General features: G+C 39.5%; 2 protein-coding genes across 2 annotated transcripts in view; one reads left to right on the top strand and one right to left on the bottom strand.

Moving 5' to 3' along the window:
• The window catches only part of LRP2 (LDL receptor related protein 2), a 98474-nt gene extending 96653 nt beyond the window's left edge, over positions 1-1821 (top strand). Inside the window, exon 82 of the transcript XR_013587442.1 lies at positions 624-1821. The gene's annotated coding sequence lies outside the window, so the exon portion shown is untranslated. The remainder of the gene's footprint in view (positions 1-623) is intronic.
• A 5466-nt stretch (positions 1822-7287) lies between these two features.
• Positions 7288-15630, bottom strand: part of LOC144727736 (acid-sensing ion channel 1-like) — a 212294-nt gene continuing 203951 nt past the window's right edge. The window contains exons 9-11 of the mRNA XM_078606796.1: positions 15102-15181; positions 14644-14706; positions 7288-13846 (exon numbers count right to left, since the gene is read on the bottom strand). Coding sequence (XP_078462922.1) covers positions 13739-13846; positions 14644-14706; positions 15102-15181 — 251 coding nt within the window. The 3' untranslated portion in view covers positions 7288-13738. The remainder of the gene's footprint in view (positions 13847-14643; positions 14707-15101; positions 15182-15630) is intronic.

The following is a 15630-nucleotide window of genomic DNA, read 5'->3' as shown; positions in this document are numbered from 1 at the left end:
TTAAAAAAAAGTGCTATTTGGAACCTACTCTCGAGCAGTGGTTCCCAATCTTTCTGGACCACTGCCATACTTTGCCAGGGTCCAACAGAGACCAGTGTTCCGAGAAACACAGGTTGGGAACCTATGCTGTAGAGAAAACTGACCATTTTGATGAAACATGGTAATAAAAACAAGCGCTTAAAAGATTTTCCTTGCCATCCTAGGTTAATACATAATAATTTCGCATGGCATCGCGAGATGATGGCATCATCTTCCAATGTCACATGTTACCTCGTTTCGGGGCTTGGGATGTAATGTTATTGTTGGTAATTAAATACTTGTGAAGACAAAATCATGTTGGAAAGCATAGAATCCATGCATGTGCATGATTTTTCTTCTTGTGTTAAATGGACTGGATATTTGGTCATTATGATCTGAGATTAGATGGCCTCATGGTGATATAATATACTTGTAATTAATAATTTCAACAGGAAACAAATAGTATATTTAAATTACTCTTGCAATTATACTAAGTATGGACGTGAATATTTCACGTAAATGATACATGTAACATTTATTTGGCATGATACACATTTCACACTAAACTATAAACTAAACTATTGTTTTTTATTTTATTTTACCAGGTAACCTGACCAAAAATGATAGCTCAACAAAGTGACTTATCACGTGGAAATGTATAGCAGCCAAATGCTCTAAATGCATGTACCTAAATGTGGAGGGAAAAACTGGAGGACCCGGAGAAAAATCAACGCGACCACAGGGAGAACATGCAAACTCTAAAATATATAGGCGTCGGGGTCAGGATCGAACCCACATCCTTCTGTATTCCAGGTGAGGTAGTTAACATCTCGCCACCGTGGCGAACATTCATTTTCAAGACAATCAGATTCGCACGGCTGACTCGGCAGATATTGGGTTCATGCTTTTGGTCAATTTGTCCTGACCTGTGGTATACTCCTCTGGCTCATAATGCATCAGTGTCACCATAAAAAAAAACAGCTGATGCTGATGCCTCCTGAGGAACATTCACAGAATGGGGATTGAAAATGTCAAAGCAACAATGCCTTATGGATTTACAAATAAGGACCTGCATACTGCTTTTCTCAATAGGGATGGAAGTCTGTATTGGAAAGCACAGGATGACACAGTTGCTCCAGCTGATTGACAATAATGTATTTCTCCAACACCGGTGTGTTGGAGAGTAAACCCACAACATTTCCAATTTGTACTGTGTTGTACTGTACTGTATGGGGCCGTCCATAAATGACATCACGCACCTAGGGGGGGGGGGGGTCAGACATTTGTGACGATGTGTGACGAGGGGGGGGTGAGAAATGTGACGTCACATCAAAATGCGCAACTTTAAATAAATATAGAATTGTTATAACAACACTAATTGTTAGAACAACACTCCTACAACATCAGTGCAGCGCCACATTAAATACGCACTAAAATGACAATAGTTTAAAGCGATTTGAAGCATGTTTTATTTTCAAAATGGAAATATGGTTTTGGGGGGGGGCGGAGCTTTGTGACGTCATATTTGAGGGGGGTCTGACTTTGTGTGACGCCGTGTGACGAGGGGGGGGGGGATCAAAAATCGTCCAAAATCGCGTGACGTCATTTATGAACGGCCCCTATTGTCAAAGAAGCCCGATGCCTGCCAGGGCATGGGGAGGCCCTCATCAACGAGTGGGTTGATAAAGGGCTGTAAATTATTATTATTTTAATCACGATGTTATATTTTTGTAATGAGATCAAACACATTCAAACGTGATTAAATAAGTCATTCATATATGCTCATTAAAAACAAAATCATAATTTGTGTTGGCAAATTCCTTCTTAAGTTGTGTGCCTTGTTTGATGTGTTTGAAGCCACGCTCTAAGGATGAAAGGTTTACCAACTAATGTAAGAATGAGATCATATATATGTAGTGATGTTAAACGGATCACTCCGGCGCGTCGCGCTAAGTGCTGTAGAACAAGGACATATGGGTGCAGAGGCGAGCACACCGTGCAGTACCATGCAGTGGGTTACTAGGGGCGTGGTACAGGGTGCTAGCAGAGAGAGACAAATGAGTCCTATCGACAAGTAGGGGATAATCTAGATGTGAAGCTTTCGTGACTGCAGGAATCCATACTCTTTGATTCTTTCGGTAAAGTCACGTGGGTAGAAAAATAATAGATCACGACGTTTCGATCTCAACACGAGCAATCGTCATCAGGTGGGACAACCACAGCAAGAAAGAACTGCTGAAGTAGGCGAGAGATCTGCCGTGGCACGAGGTTATATAGGCCTCGGCAGTAGGGGGGGAGAGAGGGGGCGGGGGGAGAGAGGGGGCGGGGGGGAGAGAGAAGGCGGGGGGAGAGAGGGGGCGCGGCAGAAAGTGGACCCCGCAGCAGCACCCGGGTCACTAGAGTAAAGTGGACCACCGCAGCAGCACTGGAGAGGTCAGCTGCAGGGGGGGGGGGTAGCAGCCACTCCGCCAGTGCAGCGAGTAATTGCCACATCATTGGTCACTGGGGAGCGTGGTGGGGGCTGCTGGCGGGAGGGGGCATATGAGGACGAGTCACTCCGGCATCGGGTGAAGCACGTGATGGGCCGGGGTGAGGAATGTGGGGGAAAGGTGACCGAGGGGACACGGGAAGTGTATCCAGGAATCGTCTAGAGAGTTCCCGAAGAGGGCGTGGTTATGGGCGGAGCCAGGCAGGTGGCAGGTGCAAGGTCGTCTGGAACCTTCGGGAATGTTCCAGAGGGAGGCGCGGCCGAGGGTGGAGCCAGGCCGCGCCGAGAGGGATAAAAGGGAAGCCCCGATCGAATATCGGGGCTGTCTGCAGGTGAAGTGGAACCCAAGTTCTACGTCTTCGTCTCCGACGTAGTGGGTCAGACTGGCTGTTTTGACCCGATTATAGTTATCCCGTGTGCGCCAGAGATAGGCATGTTATAGTCCCGTGTGTAACGAGTGTAAGAGGTGTGTATTGTGGTCCCATGTATAACGGTGTTATGCAGTGTAGAATACACGTTGTGTCTCTGAAGTGACTCACTACATATATATTTCAGAGAACACCGACTGATGAGAATGTGACTATGCTATGTTCCTCTGTAAAGGATAATTGGATATAGTTTGCAGGTCGATGTTTCGTGTTGCTAGGAACAACAAACATGAAATATTATGAGAGTTTTAATTTCCCCACTCTTAAACATGTTCCCACTCGACACAAAGCCATTATCTGTCTCCATGGTTATCTCCAGAGCTTTTAAGCCCAGGTCATCTCACTTTCAGACACTTATTTATTTCACAATCACAACGTATTGTTGTCCGTGGTTGTGATTTACAGAAACAGTGTACGTCAATGCTTTATAGATGTGATGAATACGAGTCCTTCTGAAAATGGGACGGTCTGTATTCCCAGTGGAGTTAAACTATTTACTTTAGTGACTCACATTAACCATTTTCTATTGAGCATGATGATGCATTGCTGTTCGAGATGACTATAACAAGAGATGACACGAGAAAAAGTGCTTTGAAACAAGTTTGCGATATTTGCAGGTCATACTTTAGAATATAGGGCATGCAAATATTCGCGTGTCACTGTTAACATATTCCTAGGTGTGAAGAACGGCCAAGGAAGATAGTTTAACAAAACTTAGGGAGTTCATCTCATGTCTGGGATTGCATTGTTTACAAAATGGTAGATATCACAAATGTTATTGCATTTTTCCTGAAATGTTCGCAATGAGGCGAGACCTACCGTGATTTGAAATACATCTTGAACTTAACAGATGCCACATTATTTTGAAGGGACTAGACAGGCAGTTGTTGTTGTTTGGCTTGCATCCCACTGGGATTTTTGCACACGGCGTTGGTGTACGGTGCCTTTTCTGCAATATTTTGCTGTATTTTCTTGGATTTTCTGTTTGCACATAGTCACTTTAAGATGTTTTCTTGTTCATGTTATTGTTTTTTGTTTGTCGCGGTTGCACTCGATTCAAGAGCCGAATGGATCACAGGGCTCTACCTAATAAAAGAAATTGAAACTGTATTATTTCATGCTAAAGTGAAAAATCTTTACCAGAAAAAAATTGCATAAAATCGTAATAATTCCACGTCCATACATTAGTTTTGTACAACATTGCATGACAATTCTGTAGGCTGAGGAAATATTTGATATATTTTAATTGGCAATGTCAAGAATGCATGTGATGCTGGCTGCACAGGCTGATTTCCAATCTTTTTGTAATAGCAACCTCTTCTGGATCAACTCCCAATGGAGCCATTGACCTCAACTTATTGATGTTTCTAAAGGCATCAGCAAAGATGGTTCCAGTAAAAAATAAACAAATAACTTTGGCATCACGATAGATGTTGTTGGTCACAGGGAGCCTCATCTCTGCACACAAATGGGTATTTAATGAGTTTTGTTTGACGTAATTAGACTTTGCCTGAAGAATTTATTTGTAAATGAAAAAATACAACGGGGTCCATAGAAATGATTTGACAGTCGCCTTCAAATTGGCACTCCATATACATCATTAGATTATTTTAGAAATGTTAACAGAGGTTGCCTAATTCGTAGAACTGCCCATGTAAAGTGTGTATGTCCATAACTCAAATAACCATAAATGCACCGAATGGTAGAAGGCAGTCGAGCGTGTCGCCTGGCAAACTGTGAATATCGGAGGGCGGCAAGGTGGAGCACTGGGACGGCCCGAAGAATCTTGCATGGTGAACACGGCCTGCTCTTGCGAACCCCCATCCACAAGACGGGGGCGCCACCTGCACGTGTGGAACTCCCCCTCCGCAGGCGTTGATGTCGGCGGGAGCGGCGCTTTGGCGGGAACAGCGCCCCGACCCGCCGCCGAAATGGCGGGAGCGGCGCTTTGGCGGGAACCGCGCCACGATCAGCCGCCGAGTTGGCGGCCCCACCGCGTGGCCCGCATGCCTGGGCCTCCCCCCGCCAGCCCCCGCAGAGACGACGGTGTCCTCTCCCCGCGGCTCCATCGCTCCGTTCCCGATGGCGGCGAAGCAGCGGTGCGATGCCAGTCCCGCCGCTCCGCGTGCAGCGCCATCTCTCTGTCACCGGGGCTGCCATCCCCGGGGCTGTCCGAAGGATGGTCGTCACACCATCCCCGTCGTACGAAGGCGTCCAGATGAGTTTTGTCTTTGTTTTTCGTGTGCCCATTTTACTTCCCTAGGATAACACCTAGCAATATTTATATTTCCACAACTTCTGACACCAAATGTAATAGGTTCGAATTAGGTGCACACACACGCAGCTTGGAGGCAACACTATTTATTAAACGGTAAGTAATATAACACTGTACATAAGGTGGTGAGCACCTTCCTCAACTCACTAACACTCTGGAACACGACACAGACTGGACCAGGCAGGCAACGGCCTGCCTGGCCCAGGACGACGACTCGGGACTTGACGACCGATGATGTCTTCACTTGGAGTACAGTACAACCGCCTTGCTCTCCGTTCACACCACGCTTATATCTGCTTTGGCGTGGCCGGCTCCGCCCAGGCGTGGCTGGCTCTCTCCAGGCCACGCCTCCCTTCCCAGGACACGCCTCACTTTCCCCACCTCTGGGAAGGTCCGGATCCCTCCAGCACGTGACCCCCCAGGCACCCCCTTGGGGCCCCCAGCCCTCGTACGGGCCAACACAGTAGTGACCGTTCTATGTCACTACACTTGGATGGGTGACCACAAGTGCAATTCATGTGCTAATGGTATATATATAATGCTATATTGTAGTACAGCATTGGGTGTGTTCCAAAGTGTGAATTGATTCACTCATTGGCTTGAAAATGTCATTCGATTGAAAGCATCTGTGTGGAGTTGTAAGTGGTATCTCCTCGTATGCATGGGCTGTCTGTGGCTACTCCAGTTTACTCCCATATGGCGAATATTCTCAATGGTATTGACGAACTTTCTGATGCAGGACCCTTCTGAAAAGTTTTGAAACTCATTTAGGCTTTCCTGGAAAATAATTGATGTTTAAATGCACGTGTTGCATACCATGTACTACATTTTATGATGCTGTTTTTGAAACCTTAAATAATCTATGACAAATGTATACATGACAATGTGATAAGTGAAATGTCATTGTTTTTTTCCATTATCATGATTATGGATACATCTTTTAACATGCTGTTTTTAGAGTGAAGTTGTGCCTGCACATCCTAAAGTAATAAAACATTTTTTTTTTATAAATCCAAAACGATGTGTGACAGCACTGCACGAAAATTACAACCTGGAGATATGAGCACTGTTTTGTAGGTCAGTGTAATTTATATTCTTAAGGCAAATCTATTTCATATCTAGGATCACTTATGCATCTAGAAGAAATAGGTGGGAGATTAGCACAATGAATTACTGTATATCATAAATGGATCGACAGATCACGTTTTTCTCAGCTCTTTTGTAGCATGATAACATAAAACCAAACTTCAAAGGAAAACTAAATAATTAAATTACGCGAGCTATTTCATGAACGCAAACGTAACTTTGATTTGCATTAAAAAAGTATTACTTTTTGACTTAAAGCTTTCGTGACTGCAGGAATTAATATTCCTTGCAACTGGTAGAAATGCCTCCACTAGAAGGAGCTCTAGTGGGTCCCACCAGATGCGATTTGGGCCTACTCTCCCATACTGGTCAGACGTCTTGGAAGAGATCGGAGTTACCCACACTTTACCCCACCGCATGCCACCTGGTGATGGACGAACTGGATTTATGAAATGTCCACATTGTTTCAACTGCCCGGATTAAAACGAATTGAAAAGTCTCGTGTGCGAGCCATTATAACACCACGGCAGCATCTGTGCTGAGTTAAATACTTCGATAAAAGCGATGCCACCTCGTGACAACAGAGCCAGGTGTGTACAAAGACTCAGATAACATTGTATGAATAATGCATTTTATTGTTTCATTTGATATTACATGTATGCAGTGAAACGTGCACGCCCATTTAAACAGAGCAGAACACAGAGTAGGTGGAGAAAATGTACTTTTGACAGATGCAAGCTAGTCTGCTACAGATACCACCTGAAGAGGCGTCATCACTACACTTGTATTCAGAGACACGATTGTCACTATCCATAGACAGAGCTGCAAGATATATCCTCAATCTTCCCTTGGTGTGTGGCACGTTGACATTGTCCCATCAATCTCTCATGGTAGCTCTGTTCTAACGTTTACAATCACACAAGGCAACATTACATTGAAGCTGTATACACTTATTAAACATTAAACAATAATCAGTGTCACGGCCATGGTCATAATAAGGCATTTTATACACACAAATCACATGTATACTTTTAAAATATGTTGAAACATCAAAAGAACACAATATTAATGTACTTGTTACAGAGGTATACAGTACTAAAAAACTATTTCATTTAACACTTTTTTATAAACATCATTCCTGCTCTCACTTCCTCTGCTCCCACCTTCCCACTTTCAAACATGTACATATAGTGGCTGTACTTTTGTCATCTATTAGCACAGCCAGAGGGATCTACTTAAAAAAAATGTTTAATTACCCCACAGCAGATCTGACCACTTGTCGATTACTGCTGCAGCCCTGTTCTGTACTTGAAAGATCGGTAAATAAATGAATGAGAGGCTATGAAGCGTAAGAAAAACAACGGGTGTGTACGTTCGTACAAGTCACTTTAGATTTTCGTTTTTTTCATCCCCGTGGCTACTGCAGCAATACTGTTTTTCTGCAGATAACTTTGAGGTTACTTTATCGAAATCCCATTCCGAAACTGCTCATAACAGAGCTCTCATCTGGAAAAAATATCGATGCTGTCCCTCTGTACGTGTTTGTGTGCACGTGCGCTAGAACGTGGTCATTACTACAGTATTAACATTATTACTGTATTGTATTTTTATATTACGTCACCTCAACGTTTGGTTTAGCAGGAATGGAGGTATTATACATCTGACATTGATCAACATGCACAACTCAGCATCATAAATAAATAGGGTAAATCATATTTAATATATGATACAACTTTATTCTTATCAGTTTTTTGTATATTTAATAATGTATGTGAGTTATGCACTTGCAATGACTTGTTCCAATGGGTTATTTTTCAATTGCCAATGGTAGGTTGCTAAACCATGCAACTTTGCATGAAATCAAAGTTAGGTGGAATATCATAAACATGCGGTATATTTACTGATATTCGCATGACATCGTTTAATTAACAATTTCACATGAATAATAATCCATGCAACGCATTAACATGAAAACCAGTTATATTAAAAAGCATATATCACACTGCATAAAATGTATCTTTAAACATATTCTCTTTATCAAAATAAGTATAAAAGCACCCAAGCTACCATATCCATAAATCAATCAATCTTAGAGAGTTTGGCTGAGATTATACTGATATTCAGGGTTGCACTAGATGGCGTGGAGCGGTGATGCAGTGGTTAGCGCATTGTGCGATTTCATACCTGTCAACCCATACGGTTTACCCGTATTCTTGTACAGGCAAATTGAGTTTTCAGGTCCATACGGCATACAGCCGTTTCAACGCGGGCAAAAAAAACTATTTGTTTGTGTTTCTCCATTGTGATGGGACTTTGTAGGATGAACGTTGAGATTTATAAGGGCACGGGGTGACCAATAAGGTCCGAATTGGTCTGTAAAATAAGGTAGACACTGAGAAGGGGTTGACAGGTATGTGAATTACGCAGTGGTTTCCCCTGGCCACGGCCAACATCAGTGGCGAGTGATATCTGAACCAGTCTTGGGCACCCCCTTCATCAACCCGTACTGACCAACTTGGTGAAGAAGGGTCCAACAACCTCCACGACTGCATGTCTGTAGTGGGGGGCCTTCTTCATCCAGCAGTGGCCTGTATTTTACGATACATATTTCACTCGATGACATTCGCATGGCGAGTCTTTCATATACATCCATGTAGTTACAGCAGTATAAGAGAACAAACACCTTCAATCAATGGATGTGAATCTCTAACACCAATAAGCAATGTTCATAATCATGTTTCCTTGCATGCTATCCGTTTTTTTGTAGGGAGGAAGTATTTTTCAGTTACACAGCAGGTATATGCATTAAATACACTCGTCAATCCAAAGCAAACATTAATGATCGGAACTGTTTCTTTGTATAATTACTGAAGAATGTCAGACAAATCAATCGTATATTCAAGTGTGTTGGTTCCAATGTTTTAACTCTGCCGCACCGAACAATTAGTTGCTCATTAAAAGCTAAAAATGACACATACCGTGTAAGCTATTGTTTATAGAATGAAGACAAGAAGCTACGATACAAATTATCCCACAGAGTCGATTAATTCATTGCCATACGCATTATTTGCTTCTGTATATTGATATAAATAATACATATTGTAAAAAAAACATACTACAGTACGGTTTTTTAAAAGCACAATTTCAATGCATTGAAGAATGTGGTCTTCACGTACACCGTATTCTGCTGCTAATATGCAAGTGCAGTTATGTGCTGTACAAGTGTTTTATGGGATTTTATGTAGCGAACATTGTAAGAAGCATTACAAATCATAAACCCCACATTTTCACTGAACGAAACGGCAGACTGAATGTAACTTTCGTCAGTATATAATCAGGAATGCTCTCACATTCATATTTGAAATAAAATGTATGCTCTTTCAGTCTTTCATATTTCAAACATTCTTTTCATATTAAAGTATATTTTAACCTGCAAGCTATGTGTTCAACTTGAATAAATTTGGACAGATGTTAGATATTTTAAAATAGTCTTAGAGAAACACAATCAGAAGGGCTATTTTGATTGTTTTGACTCGTGTACATGTTTACAACTCATTGATGATAATTTAGGTATTCAAGAATGTGGAAATCAAGTATCAGTAAGGCGCCAATCAAATATGAACATCAGCGTAAAACAGCTGATGCATTTAAGTAATTCAGCATTCCATAGTGTCGGCCATTTTGTGCTTTTACGTCTTCACATGTTTACGCCCGTGGATATGATAGAAATTTCACTACAAAATTCCAACGTCTCCAAATTTAAATAATGAAAATGGTATTGACAATAACAACTCAGCATCATAACGCAAACAAAATAACCACATACAACGAGGATGAATGTCCCTATTTGTTGCTACAATTTAAGCACATTTTTAAGGGTTGAGCAGTTATATCTATGGTACCCTATTTCCATAGTCTTGATACTGGTGAAAAGGGCCCCATAGATATAACCGCTCCACCCGAGTTATTAATGCTTTGATATTTGCATTGCCTTTGTGCTGTTCACCTTTTGGCATTCTCTAGTCTAACGCCGATTAAATAATACCATAAAGGAGGCTGTCTCTGGTGTAGGCCAAGCAGTTTCAAGGACAATGCATAGTTTATTACACTCTGTAACAAAAAACACATTTTTGTTCCTGGGTCGTAAGAGTTACTTCCTAATTGCTTATGCCTCAAAAGTACAGAAATGGATATTATACCACAGAAACTTTGCTTTTGTGACCAGGACAGTGATATTTAGAAATGTATCTATTTTCAATGAGAAAACGTGTGCATTTGTGCCTTTCATTCACATAAAGTCCTGGTCACAAAAGCAGGAACAAAAATGGTGTTACATAGTGTTATAAAAGCACGTTTGTTTGCATGTTTACCACAGGCATGTGTGGTTAATGCAGACGTAATTCCTTGCAATAGGTATCTATTCGGCGTTTGACCATCATAACACCTGTATTATTTCCGGAAAGGGTAAAGCCTATTGTTTATTAACTACCAATTGAAGGGTTTTGTGTTATAAAGACGCAAAAGTCTGAAGAAAAAACATTTTTATTAAATAATTGTGAGTAGTCTCTGTGCATCACCTACACTTCAATGAAGTGGAATACTTCGGTAATAAAAGCCTAACTTGTTCTCTGTATAATTATACCGTATTGTATTATTGTAAATCGCTAAAAAATAATGCCACTGAGGACGGTTTGTGTTTGCGTATTGATTTAAATGAACCCACTGAGCAATCAAAATAGGTGTCGATTTGATTGATTTCTGTTTAAGGCTGCAAGATTAATTTAATAGATGGAGGCACCTGCTGAACTAAGTTTTGAAAATAGAATAAAATATTGGTATTTTTTTCCCTCTCCAATGTATAATACTCCAAAACATGTACCACCTTTTTTCATTGTAAATGTATTGATGCTTTTGTTTGAAATTAAAAAATAAATAGCACAAGATATGGAGATAAAGGAATCTTATAATTCCTATTTTATGTTAGACTTTTAAAATATAAACGCTTAAAGGCATATATTTGTCACAAAACATAACAATAAGCAATATTAGGAATATTAAATCCAAACAGTAAATATATAATGTATAGCATAATTTAGGCACAAAAATACAATTATAATGTGTATATCTATGCTCACCGTTACCTAATCTATGAATATTGTATAATATTTCAAATGCTACGTATAAATGACAATACAAGCATGGCTACAAATCAGTTTGGGAAAATAACACAGATACATGCGATAGAAATTTCCAGAAAAAAAATCTTTACAAGCAACGTTCATTTACCAAAATTAAGTACTCTTTAATTATGAATTTGTACTACATTTTTTAGAATATTCAGCTTAAAAAACTAACAATTGTTGATGAAAGAAAATGTGTTTTACAAGAACACGTATGCTGCATGTATGGGCCATCATTTGCTGGTGGCATGGTCCAAATAAAAAAAATGTAAATTACTCACAAAGAAATTGAATAAAATCAAGTCATACCTATTGTGTGCTATCCGTGGTAGAAAGCTCCTGCGGGGAACTGCAAGAGTTACTGCATTAGCTAAACAATAAAGATAAAGATACAATACATTCATCAATAACTCTGCTCTTAAGAGGACACATATAATAGCCAACATATTGGGCAATGGCTCTTCTACATAACATGAATATCTGCTTGATCTCTCTGCTCCGAAGAAGTGCCATTGCCAGCAACGTCGCTTATAATACAATTATTACTCTTTAGGGCAGTCTTATTGACTTATGCGTTGAGTTTCTGTCATTTTTTTGTGCACCACTGTCAACGCAGTCCCAAAACATGTTTACATTAGTCAGATTGCTACAATGCTATTGGCATATCATTACTGGTTTGAATTATTATATATGAAAGCACAAATGGGTAGCAAATTTGAAAGAGAAACCCCAAAATTGTCTCATTGTATTTTAAATGGTGTATAGGATTGTTCACGTGAAGTCTAAAGTATTATCAGTAAATATGTGCGCCAAAAGTGAACACGTACATTTATATACTTATGTTAACATTTTTTCTCAAACCTTACGTACATAATCATAACCCTGTTATCTGAACAAACATATTTTTTCCGGCTTAATAGTTATTACAGACTATACTTTAAGAAGTACAGTAGTATAAATATGTTATTATTGAAAAAGTGCCCATTATACAATGACAAAAAATTACCACTTATGGTTTGATATTTGCCTTAGCACTTATCTATTTTCATATTTGCCCACTGTGTGTTTTGTCATGTGATAAAACAAAAACTGTTAATACCATTACATGCATGTGTGTTCTTTAAACCTAAGCTGAAAATTTCATTACCGCAATAAAAAAGTATTATATAAATGATTAAGTATATTTCAATACAGCAGATTTGATTTATAATGGAGTTTTTTTTGGGTTAGATCGCGTAAATATATAAATGTGTCTTTAAAAACCCGCTACCACCCGACACAGCCAACTAGTAAGGGTAGTCATGTAAACAGAACATGCCAATTCGTCACTAGTACAGGACACCGGTGTGTTGGAGAGCCAAGCCACAACATTTACAAACTGAGTACGACGTTTCGCCAGTAATTACAACTAGCTTCACAACATTTACAATCTGAGGACATGGCTTATTTTTCCAACACACTGGTGTGCTGTATATATTTACGCGATATAACCCAAAAAAATCTCTATTATGGATGATATTGGTTGTGAAAGCCTACGTGTTAAAACAGATTTGATTTACCTTGACTCATAAAAGTACCATAATTAGCTGTTTAAAACAGTGAATTTCAATCTTTCATTCACTTAATTAATATTGGTCGCGAAAGCCTACGTGTTAAACTCAATTAATATTGGTCTACCTTACAATAATGATGTGAGTGAAGAGTAGATATGCGTCTGGTTAGGCTTTGGCAGTCATGTGTGCAAATGTTTGCAAAAATCACTTAGGACGAAGGGTGTATTACTTATGTTCACTCTCAATTATCCGTGGGTGGATTACATGGGTTGCGGATTAACCATGTTTCAGCTTCCAAAATAAAAATGTAAATCTTTACATGGGCTGCTTTAGTTATTACCGACTTCTCATTCGAGAGGGTCAACGACTCAGTGGCCACGTGATTGCAAGCATGTCGGCAAATAAACCTGTTAATTTAAGGAAGAATAAAAAGAGCACAGTCATCGTCTTTTCCCCCATTCTAAATTAGTAAGCAATTAACTAGTTTCCATCGGCTGAATCACGTACGTTCTGCGTTGCCCGTGTTTTTATTTTATCCGTGCTACCCCTTCCTCCCCATTACCCTGAATAATCGAGAGTTTATTTTACAAAACTCTGCACCTAGTGGAACGGATTTTTTGTTTGTTTGTTGTGTTTCCTCATCTTATTGGAGATCGCTAACTCACCCTTCCGATTGTTTGTAAATACATGTAGGAGATTAATATAAGCCATTAGCACGCAAAATCCTCAAACGTCCCTCTGACGGTGTGATGAGGTAGAATGCTGCTGTTGAAGTGCACGTCTTGCGAGTGGTGACTCCGCAGGGTCTCACAAGGTGTCTACAAGTACAACACAGCAGAGGGGAACACACCACGAATTGCGATGTCACCACGGATTGAGTTCAGCTGCCAACACCAATTCTAGTTTACTTTGCGCAGTGGCTATGGCTACACGCCAACGTGTCTATTCCAGTCTACCGGTGATCCAGAAAATAGTGCTGCACCTGCACACCAGATCTAGTTTACTCTCTCCTGATTGCCGTGACTACTCGTCACGACTCTATGACAGTCTACCAGGGACCCAGAAAATATTCAGTGAAATATTAAAGCCTTGGATGTCACATCAGATGCTTAGAGAGAGAGAGCAAAAATAATGTACACAGGATGCGGTGGCAAAAGAATAGATTTATATCTGAAAAAAAGAAACCAGAATAGGATATGAAATTAAGAGCAATTCTCTAACAAAAATACCTAAAATGCCGCGCTTAAAGCGCACCATTAATCAACATGTTCTTTTATTTTCATAAAGGTGCAAATAAACTTAATTCCATGACAAATTATAACCTTAATACGTATGTATCAATTATCACATCTTACACAGGATATATAGTAAATCTTGGTTTAAATTTTTTCACAATGTTTAGCATTATTTACATGCAACATATTTTACAAAATACTACACAATGTCAACCTAACACAAGGGTATGTATGATGGTCATATTTTTTACATCAATAAAATAATAACTGTCATGGGTTACCATGTTGTGGAAAGAAATAGCACGCATGATACGTAGATGACTAAATACCAACATTATACAGATGTATTTTATGAATTGTGCAGCTAAGAGATAACTTACCATATTTTCACTTCTTTTCTTGTTGTGTTTCTTGCGGCACTTGCAAACCTTGTCCTTTAATACCTAGTTGGCAAACAAGTATCACGAATATAATTATAATCCTGTATAATTGAATTGACAGTGCTGTCCAAAATCATTAAACTTATATCATTTATTTTGAACTTTAAAAATATAATTAACCATTCAATGGGAATGCAATGACCCTCAATAAGGGAAACAAAAGAACCAATTGCAAACGTTGTGAATTGTATGGAGTTAGGCATTAAATAAAACAATAAAATAGCAGAAATGTGTTTGCAAGAACAATGACACTTGATGTAACGATGAACATAACACAATCATTTTCATAAACAAAAATCTACCTTAAGGACTTTGAGTACTGCATTTAATATAAACGTTATATACAATAAAATTAAAGATACGTGACAATAAATAAATATACGTTATGTGCATATCACCTCATAAAGGTAGTCAAATATTTCCAGAATGGTCAAGATGCTTGCTCCAATGAACAGACCCATTTGGCCACCGATGTCACCTGCATCCAACACACATCAGGCATTGCAACGTAGAGCTTTTACGAGCAACGAGTATCACTCTTGGGTACATTTACTTATTTGCACTGCAAGATCCCAGCCAGCTGTGCTTAAATACGTTTAAAAAAACTATAAATATTAAAACGCAATAGTCTATGCGCGTCATTTATAAATGACAGATGTCCATTCTAATTTTGTATACTGGCTTTACTTTACGTGTAAACGTGAATTCATTAAGGAGGTTGGTTATGGATGTTTAGCTCCCTGCGAAAATTATAAAGCTGACACAAGATAACGTTTCAAAATCTATATTTATTGCAATTGTTTTTTGTTCAGTTTTCTTTTTCCTCTGAATAAAAACTTGGAAGGAAACAGTGACCAATGTATTACACATTCGAATCATGTGTTCTTGGCAAAAAGTCACCAACATGTGAATAATTGAATTACATGA

Source organism: Lampetra planeri, chromosome 2 (genome assembly GCF_965212315.1).
Source record: "Lampetra planeri chromosome 2, kcLamPlan1.2.h2, whole genome shotgun sequence".
Taxonomy (NCBI): Eukaryota; Metazoa; Chordata; class Hyperoartia; order Petromyzontiformes; family Petromyzontidae; genus Lampetra; species Lampetra planeri.
Note: the sequence above shows the minus strand (reverse complement) of the source record. Positions and strands in the feature narration are given on the sequence as shown.